At 38.6% G+C, this 12,360-nt stretch overlaps 1 protein-coding gene across 9 annotated transcripts in view; it reads left to right on the top strand.

The window, feature by feature from the left end:
* Positions 1–12,360, top strand: part of DMD (dystrophin) — a 2,105,574-nt gene that overhangs the window by 2,052,293 nt on the left and 40,921 nt on the right. For all 9 annotated transcript variants that reach the window (XM_054470954.2, XM_063660502.1, XM_054470953.2 and 6 more), the window contains 2 exons: positions 65–130; positions 2,879–3,037. In XM_054470954.2, the coding sequence (XP_054326929.1) occupies positions 65–130; positions 2,879–3,037 (225 nt within the window). The remainder of the gene's footprint in view (positions 1–64; positions 131–2,878; positions 3,038–12,360) is intronic.

Below are 12,360 nucleotides of genomic sequence, written 5' to 3'. Positions count from 1 at the left end.
TTAGGTCTTGAATAGATTCTAAGACGTCACATAAGTTTTAATGAGCTTTTACGTTTTTTATCAGGCTAGCAGAAATGGAAAACAGCAATGGATCTTATCTAAATGATAGCATCTCTCCTAATGAGAGCATGTAAGTATCCCATCTCTTTTTACAAAATGTTCCTGACAATGAAATTGCTTTGAGGGATTTAGAGGTAGGATAGCACAGGATATAGGAATTAGCATCATATTCATTTGATCTTTTAAGGAGCCATTCATTTACTTTTTTCCCATAATTCTTAATGCCCTGGCATGGAATGAGCTCATCCAAATTCTGGCATTATTAGTATTCAGAGTAGCAAAAATAGTTTGCCTTATTCTTATTTAAACTTATTTCATACCATATGATTACAAATTGCAGAGTCCCAAGTATTTATAGTAATGCTTAATCTTTGACCAAACCTGCCAGATATTTAAAGGGATAGGATATTAATTTTAAAGTCATGGCTAAGTACTATTTTCTCCACTCATGGAGAGTGGACACGTGATCTTGGTGTAGCATGGCTATTCACATATGGTAGGTTAGTTGGGCATTTTCCTTCAGAAATCCAGAGAAGTAGATTTTTGTGATTTAGCATCTTCACAAGATAAATAAAGTGAGGCAATCTTTTGAAGGGTTTCCAGAGGAGAAGTACAAATTCAGGTTGCAGGTTGTTAGCAGGATGATAAGCCAACCCTGTTAAACTTTATGGACGGAGATGGAGTGGTGCTAAAAGCAGCAGGGAACACAGCTATGGCAGGGAAACTGAGGCTTCATTATAGAGTAAGGGCAGTGTTCACAATACAGAGCACAAAGGAACATTGCCATGAACCAAGTAAACGCTGACCAGGGCTTGAGGTAGAGAGAGCAGACATTGAAGCAAATATGAAGGAAAAAATAAGGATTTGCCAATTGAATAAATAACATAAAGAGAAGAAATCTAGTCAAAGTATTATGATGCCTTTTTAGTTTGATGAAGTATGGATATCTCACCCATCTTGGAGAATATAGACAAAGGGAAGAAGGGTAAATGTATCATATGTAGTTGGTGTGGCAACACAAAGTCATGCTCAGATGAGAAAAGAAGCTTCATAAGGATTAGGCCAAAAGAAATAGTATCAAAGTGGCATATATATAGCTAGTTATTGAAGATATGAGAATAAATAATCTCATCTGGTACATAAACAATCAAGCTAATAATAAAGGATCAAGTCAACCCTCAGTCATTTGTATATGACTTAGTTCCTTCAAACAAACAAACAAAAAAGCCTTTCCCCAACTGTAACTGTGATGCCTTATCTTTCTTAGCTATGGGAAAAAGTATTAATGGTACTAATATATAAGATACTTCAACAGTAAAATGTGTGGCCAAAGAATCAACCAAATGTAAATAGCTTGTGCTTCTTTGGCTCACTGATTTTGGTACTAGAAGCTCTAGCACATTCAAATTAATTCAAGTTGTATCTGTGTAACAGTGGCTGTCATTCATTGACTGCCTAAGAGAACAGGAAGAAAAGTGTAGTTACAACTCTAGGTTATAATTAAACATGGGAAGTTCTAGCAGTACAATTTCAGAATTTGGAATGAGTGTGATAAATTAGGTGGTAAAACTGCTTTTGTTTTATTTTAAAATAAGCTTTAGCTTATTCTGAGGACATAAAATCCATTTTGACTCAATGTTGGATGGCAAAAACTCATGGCATTTTAGGGGCAGGTTTGGGGAAGTGGTTTGGTGGATTGGTTGACTTCACTTAAATGTGTGTTTTTAATACCCAATAATTATTTTTAGTCAGCTTTTCACATCTAAACCAGGTAACTGGCTTGATAAACAAAAATAATTCAAATGAGGAGCACTTTTTCCTAAATTTCTGATATTTTTCAACTTAAGTGGGTATGGAGAGGAGAACATTAGTGTATCATCTTAATGATATCTAACCAGAAACAATGAGCTTTAGCCTGTCATTACGGACAGAATAAAATTCTTATAACTTGGAGGTAAACAGGCCTTTCAGGAGCTTGGAGCAATGCATTCGGAAAAAAGTTTGTCCTGTGTATTAGAGAGTTCCTAGTTTCCAGGAAAGATTGTAGCTGCCTCCCCAAATAGAAGCCTTTTTGCCTCCTTTTCCCCCAAGATTAGTCCTTAAAACCATTATGTATAAATTTAAAAATAAATAAAACTTATATTTAAAAAAACTCTGCCCTGAGGAATGAGATGTTCAGTCTTCTTTTAATCAGTCACCTTAATGGCTTTTTTCCCCTCAATTTTTGTTTTTCTGTCTAAACGATAACTGAATGAAACAATCATTTATCTCCAGTTTAATTGTTGTTGTCATTCTGCCTCAATGACTTATATAAGTTAAAACCGACTTACTGAAGCAATACTTTTTGGTTACACTGCCTTCCACTTAAGAAAATATTTCCTCTGTTACTTTTAGAGTTGCAAGGTATTTTTTCCTACTCAGTACAACAATAGCGTGGGTTAGTGAACAGATTATCTTGACAGGCTTGGTGGCCAAAGCATTATACAGCCATTATTATATCTTTTAATATTTTTTAGCTATTGACTAACATCAACGTAGAGTCCCAGTATTTCTGTAATTCTGCCTTTCATTTATCCATGTAAATAGGCCAATCAATTTCATTTGAAAATTTGAGCAAGAAAACACTTTGATTTGTTACCAGTAGAACGGTAGATCACAACCTCAACAGTACCAAAAGGTCTTTATAAGCAGGAAAAAAGGTCTAATTAATTGTTAAGAGCAAATAAATGTTTCTATTTTCAAATAAACTCCTGAGTCCCTAACCCCCAAAGCAAAATAAGGGGGGGAAAAAACCAAAACCTTTGATTTTATTTTCCAGAGATGATGAACATTTGTTAATCCAGCATTACTGCCAAAGTTTGAACCAGGACTCCCCCCTGAGCCAGCCTCGTAGTCCTGCCCAGATCTTGATTTCCTTAGAGAGTGAGGAAAGAGGGGAGCTAGAGAGAATCCTAGCAGATCTTGAGGAAGAAAACAGGTGAGTTTTCTTTCTAGCTTTGTCATTGGTATGCAGAGTGCATACACTTGCACACATAGAAAAGTGCCAGGAATCTTCACTTAGAGTCATTTTATGTCTAATTGTTTTCTAAAATAATCTGTTTAGCTCCATTTGCAGATTCTCTTTTTTGGTTGTTGTTGTTATCTGAAAGAAGACAATGGATGCAATAGTATGATGAAGAACTCATATTTTAGGTGTGAAGGAATTAATGCTGATGGTGGTATTTGACTTGTTGCATGTGTCTCCAAGGCTTTGATTTTATATTTCAGAATAGAAATTAAGAAAAAAGTAGGTTATTTAATTTTATGATTATATGATTTTTTTTACATGTGTTTGGCCGTATTATCTACCTCAAACATTTAAGAAAGTAGGGTTATTGGCTTGATCATATTGGGAAACCAATTGTTTCATCTTATTTTTCATCATCAAACGCAGAAATTATTATTTATGCTCACCATCATAGCAGGTTAGTGAGACAATTCCAGTTGTCAGCCATCACCTGTAAAACACAGTCATGTAAAAACAGCAGAAATTGTAGAAGAGAAAAAGGCTAAAGAACTCTCACAATGACTGCAGGGAGGACAAAGATGTAAACATCTGGGGTATTGTATTGTGTCAGGATAATGCAAATCATTGGACTTTTAGTTCTGTATTACATTTCTTATGACACAGGTCCCTTGGTTTAAAAAGTCTTCTCACATGATCACTTCTAACTCACAATGTGCCTTCTTCAGACAAATGCCACCAAGCAAGGATTTAAAGTAGATGTTGCTCAGATTTGTGGGTCTTAAGTACTTTCATCTCTTTGGTTGAGCCCAAGGCACCAAAAGCTCTTAATGTAGGCAACACAGTGCGTCTGAGATCAGTGCCCTCGGGAGTATGCCACTTCAGGATGAAAAAGCAAACTGCCACTCATCCATTGCTTCCTGCTGCCACTGCGAGCCTTCTAGCTCTTAACACCTCTGACCTATGGCCATAGCTCCTTATCTGGTTGGCTTCCCTTTAGTCTCTTTCCCACCCTTCCAATAAATCCTCCATAATGACTCTACTTGTACATCTTGCCAGAACCAAGACCCATCATGGCATTCCCCTTTCACTGGATTTCTGCATGTAGAAAAAAATCAAGCTTCTTAGTGGGGCATTCAAACCCTTCCACAATATTCTCTTGACTTGCTTTTTCGATGCCATCTTCTTTTGTTCTCCCTGTGTTCCGGCCATGCTGTTGTAGCTAGTATTTCTGAATACATCCTGCCCTCATCTACCTTTGGGGTCAAGCTCAACCTTGAGTCTCAGCCTAACTGCTAACCTCTAACCCACCACTGCCATACCTGACAAAGGAATCCCACCTATCCTCCGTCACATTGCTCAAAATAACTTTCCCCATGGAGCCCTGCTAGATGCCTGCAGTTGGAAGAAATCTGTCTTTTGCCTCTATTCCCAGAGCACTTCAGACCTTTCTCAGAAAATTCCTTGACAGTTTGCCTTTTTATCAGTTGTTACCAGCGCCTCTCTTTAATGAGCCAGTGTGTGTCTTTGGGGCGTGGACCGTATCTTAATCATCTTCATATCCTCCAGAGTACTTAGCATGGTTTGAATATTTAACGGCTACTCAGGAAATGTTTGGTAAAAACCTGAAAATACAGCAAGAACATCACATGAGTACCATCCACGAGATAATATTGAACTTTTTTTGTAGTTTTAATGATAGCTTTATTTTTGGCCTTACTTTTAAGATCATTTGTCAGTGAAGACGATGGTAGAGAAAACATTTCTCTCCACTTTATTGAGAATAATCGGTAATATCCATTTATGTTAAATCTATAATTATTGTAGGGGTCAAAGTCAAATTGGAATAAAAAGTTGGAACTGACACTGTAAATAGAATTTGATGTTACCAAGGAGTAAATATATTTTTGAAGTACATGATCGTGTAATATATCTTTTGAGCTCATTGGTCAAGAGCCCTGCCTTGTTTGTGGTTAGCATAGTTTCTCTCCATAGCATTGCACCTGGGTCAAAGAATGTTGGTAAAGAGTACTGATAACTATCATTCATATATCATTTTGAGTGCACTTTCACATATTTTAGATCATTTAATCTTCTTACAAACTCTATGGAGAAGAGACTGTCGCCTTTCTGTGAATGAGACACAGGTTCAGAGAGGTTCGCACAGCTTGCCTCAGATTTCCCAGTCAGCCAGTGGTAGAACTAAATTGAAATCCAGACTTTTGTGACTCTAAATAGGCAACTCTACCTTCAACCATTTAATAAAGAAGATTAAGTCTCTGTGAATGTCATTTACATAGAATTGCGGCATATTCCCCAGAATGTGCCTTAACTTAAGGGACTATCTATGAGGACTAAGTGTCCCTGAATAAACCTTTTCATCTACTTGTAGCGCAGCGATAACCACTTTACCCTGGAAGATATCCAAGACCATTTTCCAAGAATGGGATGGTTTGTTCTCTAAAAGAACAAAAAACATAACACCAGGGCTACTTAGAGCTCCAAAATGAGGACTCTGGGGTTGATGCAAATCTTTGTGTAAGTTACCTTGACCTTCACAAAATGATCAGGATGAGCTTCCTTCATTTTCCCTTCATTTTATCCTATTTGACCTTCTACCAAATTCCAAAGAAATGTCTCCACAGAGTTCCCTTCCTGAAAACAGCCCGTGTGTTTTCTTTGATCTGCCCTGTCCTGTCTTCTTTTGCAGTTCTGCGCAAGGAGCTTCAGAGCCCTAGATTTGCCTTCACTACCCTTGAATTCAGTGTTGCTTAAGGAGCCTTTAATTTGCCATTTCCTGTTGAGAAAACCCAGGAATTCTTTAGATGCCCTCTCTGTGCATGTCTAGCTGGCTGTGTCCCAAGTCAGCATTGGGCTATGCAACCTGACAAATACGAGCATACTTTTAGAGAAAATAAGAAAGTATATTTAAAATTGAGATTACCCCAAGTCCTTTGGATGTGTACTCATTGATCTGTTAATATATATATTTTGTGTTCCTTTAGCTGTGATTTATCTCCAAATAACAGTTAGCAAAAGAGAGAGAGGCCTGGAGAGCCCCATTCCTGACTAGATATTTATTAAATTCCATTAATTGTTCTTATTCATGACACCTCCCTACAACCCCCTAGAAAAACAGAGGATGGCTGTTTGAGAAGTGTCTCAGAGGTATCTTATCTCTGTCTTTAGAATTCCATTTCTTCTGGTTGTTGCACATAGTATTCAATAAATATTTGTTGAATGCATTAATGAATAAATGAATTGAAGGTGAATTTATTTTAACTGTAGCATACATGCATGCACTTTTGACTAAAATTCTTTTACAAACCTAATTTCATAGAGAAAAGCCTTTCAGAGGCTTTTTTTTCTGCTTGCTTTTCAAAATGCTCCCCCTTTTCAAACTGCCTTGATTAGCACCAGGCATGGCTTTGTCATAAATTTAGAATGTTAAGAACCCATTTGCCAAATCCCAGGCACTGTATGTATCCCATATTGGTGTTCTCTGATTCTTGGTTTATGCCACAAAGATAAGGCTAAAGCTCTGAGTAAAAGCTAAAATCTGACTGAGTTTTTCCCATAGTGCCTCCCATAAGTTTGGATGGCTGATGGCGTTAGTGAGATATCTAATCTTTAATATTTCGCTTCTGCATCATATTTCTCCCTCATTACCACATATAATTCAGATACATCTTTATTTGGCAAAGAGCCACTGGACGTTGGGTTTTTGCCCCATTGTGTGTCCTTAGCATTGCAAACTCAAGGTTTACTTTTTTTTCTTGCATTGATTAAAGCCTTCAGTCTCCTGACTTAAGCCTATAGTGTTCAAATACAGAGATGTATTTTTCTCTGCACTGCCTAAATTAACCAAGACTTGCTCTGAAATTCAAGGTATGATCCTAGCAATGAAAAGGTAGCCTTTCTGAGAGACAAAGACATTGTCATTCTACTACCTGCATAGCAAATTGATTAGATTGTTCTCAAGTCGAAAAGGTGGCTAAATATTAACCTAATTCACCATAAAGTCTAAAGTTAAAGTTGTTAGTAGATGTTATATAACAGGAGGGAACTCTGTAGATTCTTAATACCTACTCAGGACCTTTCATATGTCTTGTTGGGCAGTAAGACCTTATGAAGCCAAAATTTGAGTTTTCTCTTGTTCCTTTAAATTCCTCCAGTGATTGTGCAAGATGATTACTGTTACAGTCAAAGAAGTTCTAGATCAGTTACTGATACCACTGAATTAAAGTAGCTGGAAATCATGGTCCCGTTGCTTTACTTTGTAATTGACTTGGGACCTAGTCTGGTAGTTATCAATCTTCATAGCTACGGGATATCTTTATTCAATGTTCTTTCATTAGGTCTTTGTGCAAGTCTCCAATGATGGTGAAAAGATAGCCAAAATGAAGGGAATCTGAAGAGGTTAGGAATGGGCATTCCTATGGAATATAAACAAAGGTGCCAGGGTGAGGAATGGCAGAGTTTATTTGAGGGAAACTGCAGTTGTATTACCTTTTTTAAGAAGGCAAAGAATGAGAGGAGATGAGGCTGGCCAGGTCAGCAAGGGCAGGTCGGGAAGGGTGTGGTACCCACTGCAGAGTTGCTGACTCCATGCCTAGTCTAGGGACCCACTCAAGGGTGTGAGCCAGGAGTGAGACCATGATATTGACATGAATATACACCACACAGGCAGCTGTGTGGAGGGTAACTTTGAAAAGAGCGATGCTGGAACAAGGAAATCAAGTTGGGGGGAGTTACATGGGAGCCCAGGAAAGAGATGATTAGAGCCTTAAGTAAGGTGATAGAAATGAAGTAGACAGGCTGATCTGAGTGATATTTCCGGGGACGGTAGAGCTGTTTGATTTGGTAGTTCTGTGGGACTAGGGTATGAAGGAATGATTCCCAGGGCTGGTAACTACAAAACAAGATGATAGTAGTTATTTGCAGCTGGGACTGATAATTCAGGAGGAGTTGCAGCAGGTCCATCCTTTAATGCAGCAGTGTTTATAGAGGTCCTTCCTGAAGGGCTGAATAGCTGGAAGGTGATAAATGAGGTATGGAAGAGGTCGAGTTGAGGTCCTGGTGACATCTCCACGTGTAAATGTCTGACAGTCTGAGAGATAGAACTCTGATGCTTGTAGAAAGGATATAAGCCTGAGATATTAGGTCTGTGAGTCGCCAGCTCACAGGTGGTAGTTGAAACAGTGAGAATGAATTTATATATCCCGGGAGCATGTAGCAGAAGGAGAACACTGGATTTGGTAGAACTCTGGAAGATGTGAACATTAAAATGTGTATTTAGTTACTTTTATTTTTAGTAGAGAATACATGTATATTATTATACAAAATCCAAAGGGTTCAAAAAGACATATAGAGAAAAGTGAATCCTTCTCCAACCTTCTCCCCTGGCTGTGGTGTTTCCAGCTCTGGAGGCTACCATCTTTCTTGGTTTCTTGTGTTTCCTTCCAAAGATGCTCTCTACACATGCAAATATTTGCAAACATATTTATGGTGGTTGGGGTTACTTCACACAGTGTCGTGCAGTGTTCACTCTAGTTTTCACTTTTTTACTTAAAAATCTCTAATTTTCACATGCTGGAGAAAGGTGCCAGAAGAAGAGGAGGGCAGAGCTTGGGAATGATGGGAGCATTTTCCCACAGGAGGCAGGAGAGAGAAGGGTTAGGGAACTAAAGTATGGGAGGAGGCGTGACCTTGAATGAGAGAAGGACTGCCTCTGAAGACAAAGTGGTAGGTAAGGAATTTTAGGGTAAGGAAGGGAGGAAAGAAGCATAATGGAATGAATGTTAAAATGTCCGGTAGACATCACTGGAAATAATTCAAGACTGATTCCTACGGCTGTTCCCACATATTTTTAAAGTTGGAATGGAGAGGAAAGCGTGGCATATGATACATTTAACGAAACTAGGCATTCAAGTTACTTGGTGTATTAGTCCATTTTCATACGGGGCAATTTATAAAGAAAAAGAGGTTTAATGGACTCAGAGTTCCATGTGGCTGGGAAGGCCTCACAATCATGGCAGAAGGTGAAGGAGGAGGAAAGGCATGTCTTACATGGTGGCAGGCAAGAGAGCATGTGCAGGAGAACTGCCCTTTTTAAAACCATCAGATCTCATGAGACTTACTATCACAAAAACAGCATGGGAAAACCCCACCCCCATGATTCAGTTACCTCCCACTGGGTTCCTCCCATGATATGTGCGGATTATGAGAGCTATAATTCAAGATCAGATTTGGGTGGAGACACAGCCAAACTATATCATTTGGTGACATGGGCCCCAAAACAAAGGGCTACAGAGCCCTTCTTTAGACAAAGGGAGCTAGTTTGATCACAGAAATCAGAAAGCCAAGACCTTTTATGGCAAGGATGAATAAGCGCTGAAGGGCATACATGCCACATTTAAGAAGCTGTGTTAAGAATGGGGTCAACCATCTCAGCTCTACTCAGGCAGGGAGGACAGGAACATGGTAGAAGTGGAATCACCATTATTCACAGACTCAGTTTCTAACTAGCAGGGCCAATGTAACTAAATTTCCTTCAGTTTATCCAAAGTTAATTGAAGTCTGAGGGGACTGATTCATAGTATCCAGTTCATGGAAGTGAATGGATAACCCAGAATGAAAGTTTATTTCTCCCTTTATCCTAATTATCTCTTTTTTTAACTGCCTTGTATTAAATGTTATCAAGGTTGCCTTAAAGCTTTTTTAGGGGGAGACAGCATCTGGTTTAAGTGCAAATACTAGATCTATTAAAATGAGGAATATATTCATTTTTTAGGCACACAGCATCCTGTGTCTTAGAATCCAGTGTCTTAGGAATCACAGTACAAATCAAATTGTGTTCTGGTGAGCTTAGAATCTTGGCATCTAAAATTGGATGTTTGTGAGGACTGCTTCATACTACCAAAAAATTGAAGCACCCCTCTGGCGATTAGAATATTCACATCTTACAAGTACAGCTGCCATCTCCCTAGAACATGCTGGATAAGAGTTTATGTTCTTACAATCCAATTCCTCCCCCCCCTTTTTTTTTTTTTTTTTTTTTAGAGTTTTCATGAAGACCCTCATCCTCCTGTTGGCCTTCATTTGCCAGTTGTCCCTCTACAGCAGAATTGATTATTGTCATAACTTTCTTTAGCTACTTTCCAGGCCTGAGGATATAATTCTGTTCAATTCTGCAGATAGTTACTGAGTGCTTAATGTAATTTTAATGTTATGAGACTACAAAGATGAATAAGCCTTGGTTCTTACCCCCATGGAGCTCAAAATTTATTTTAAAAAAGTTAAAATAGAAACAACCACTTATATCCTGGTGTTACAAGTGCTCTGGGGGCACAGAGGTGAATGATTTATTATATCAGAGGGAGTAGAGAGGCCTTTACAAAGAGAGTTTAAGAGTTGAAGACTGAATGGGAGTTTTCCAGTCTGAGAGATGGGGGAAGGATGAGTTTTCCAGACTGGTGGACCAGTGAGTAATGTGTGGCATGGAATGAGGAGAATAACAGGGCAGTGGAATGGTAGGTGGGGACTACTGTTTAAAGGACTTTGTGCATCATACTAAGGATTTTGGGTTTTATCCTATAAGCAGGTGAACAGTGACGGCTTTTTGAGGGGGGGGGAAGATTGAGAAAAATAACTGAACTGGCAGAAAGCTAAAGCCATGGAGATTGGTAGCAGCACAGTGGAATAGTCCATTAAAAGATGCCAGGTTCTTAACTAAGGATGTCTTAGGCAAGTGAAGAAGGGGATGGAGAAATTAGAAGGTCACTGAATGAATGAGACCAAGGGAAAATGGAGAGGGGGAGGCATCGGGTGTTACGGAATGTTTTAATTTGGGAACTGGGAAATGATCATTGAAAAACAAACAAAAGCAACCTAGTGCACCCAGGAAAAACTCCTGATTTGTAAAGGGTTAGTGCATGGAGAGAAAGAGCTACGTATCAGACATACTGAATTCTATTTGCCCGAGGACATTCAAGTGGAAATTTCCTATGTTGATTTTATGTATTCAGTTTTCAGAAAGGATTCTTTAAAAAGTCATAGCAATACAATTCCTGCAATATAAATAAGAGATCAATGAACATCATAGGGATTAGCATAGTTGATATGACTGAGCTTCAGATTCAGTTTGAGCTTCCCTGTAGCCAGGGATATAATAGGAAACAAAGATTTGTCTGTCTCTTAATATTGAATTAAAGAAGCATGCAGCATCCTAAAGAAACATCATTGTTTTCCTGGCTCTACGTAATAATAATAATAACAAAAATAGCTGTCCTTTGAGTGATTGCTATGGACAGGAACTGTTCTGAGTACATATGAACTCCTATTTAATCCTTAAAAGAACCCTATGAAAGAGAGGCTGTTTCCAGAAGATTACGTGGCACAGAGTATTAAGGACACTTCATATGGCCAGCAAGGAATAGGACCTGTATTCAAACTTGGGTGGTGGTCCTGAACTCTTAAGCAGTGTTACACTTGAAGTGATTATTGGCTAGTGTCCTTATCAACATTTTTATAACAAATCCCAAGGGAAATTATATGTGGCTGTTTCTCATGGCCTTTGATAATTGTGGAAAGCTTAACGTTAAACACCAAAGATAGGATGACAGTTCTCCAAGGATAAAGGTCACTGTTGCCTAAAATGTATTCTGCAGAATACCACTGAGATACTCTAAGAAAAGAAGGATTCCAAGGACAGAAAAACTTTGAAAGCACTCATACTGGAAAGTCATCATTACATTAGCATTTGCATCGAGGAGTTTGGAAGTGAAGAAACCTGATTAGCTTTGTCTAACCTCATGTCGCTCCCGCTTACTCGACCTCAAGCCCAACTGCAATGTTATATGGAACACACTTTGGTAAAGAAATTCAAGTCTGAACTAAACTTTGAAAACCAGTTCTAGGAGAGAGCATAGTTGACTCTCTACTGTAGTTGTTGAGAAGCCTATCCGTTGTGTCTCTGGGAACATCAGAAGATAAAGCTGTAACAGGTGCCCACAGAGGAAGCCTGCATTTTTCTCACAAAAGTAACTTTTGATATGCTCTAGTGGTGAAGCAGTTACCCTGTAGACCCAGAAGCCAGAATGATTTAGTGTGAAATATCTAAAGATAGGTATGAAATTCTCTCTCATGACCATAGAAAATTCTTTGCACCACTTTTTAGAATATCCCACTGAATAACTTGGCTTTTCACCCAAACCACCAAGAAAAATGGCCACCAGTGACTTGATGCAATTAACTTGCTATCGGGAGTTCTTACTTGTTAAATGATTGAACTTTGA

This window comes from Pongo pygmaeus, chromosome X, assembly GCF_028885625.2.
Source record: "Pongo pygmaeus isolate AG05252 chromosome X, NHGRI_mPonPyg2-v2.0_pri, whole genome shotgun sequence".
Lineage (NCBI taxonomy): Eukaryota > Metazoa > Chordata > Mammalia > Primates > Hominidae > Pongo > Pongo pygmaeus.
This window is presented reverse-complemented; position numbering and strand designations above follow the sequence as displayed.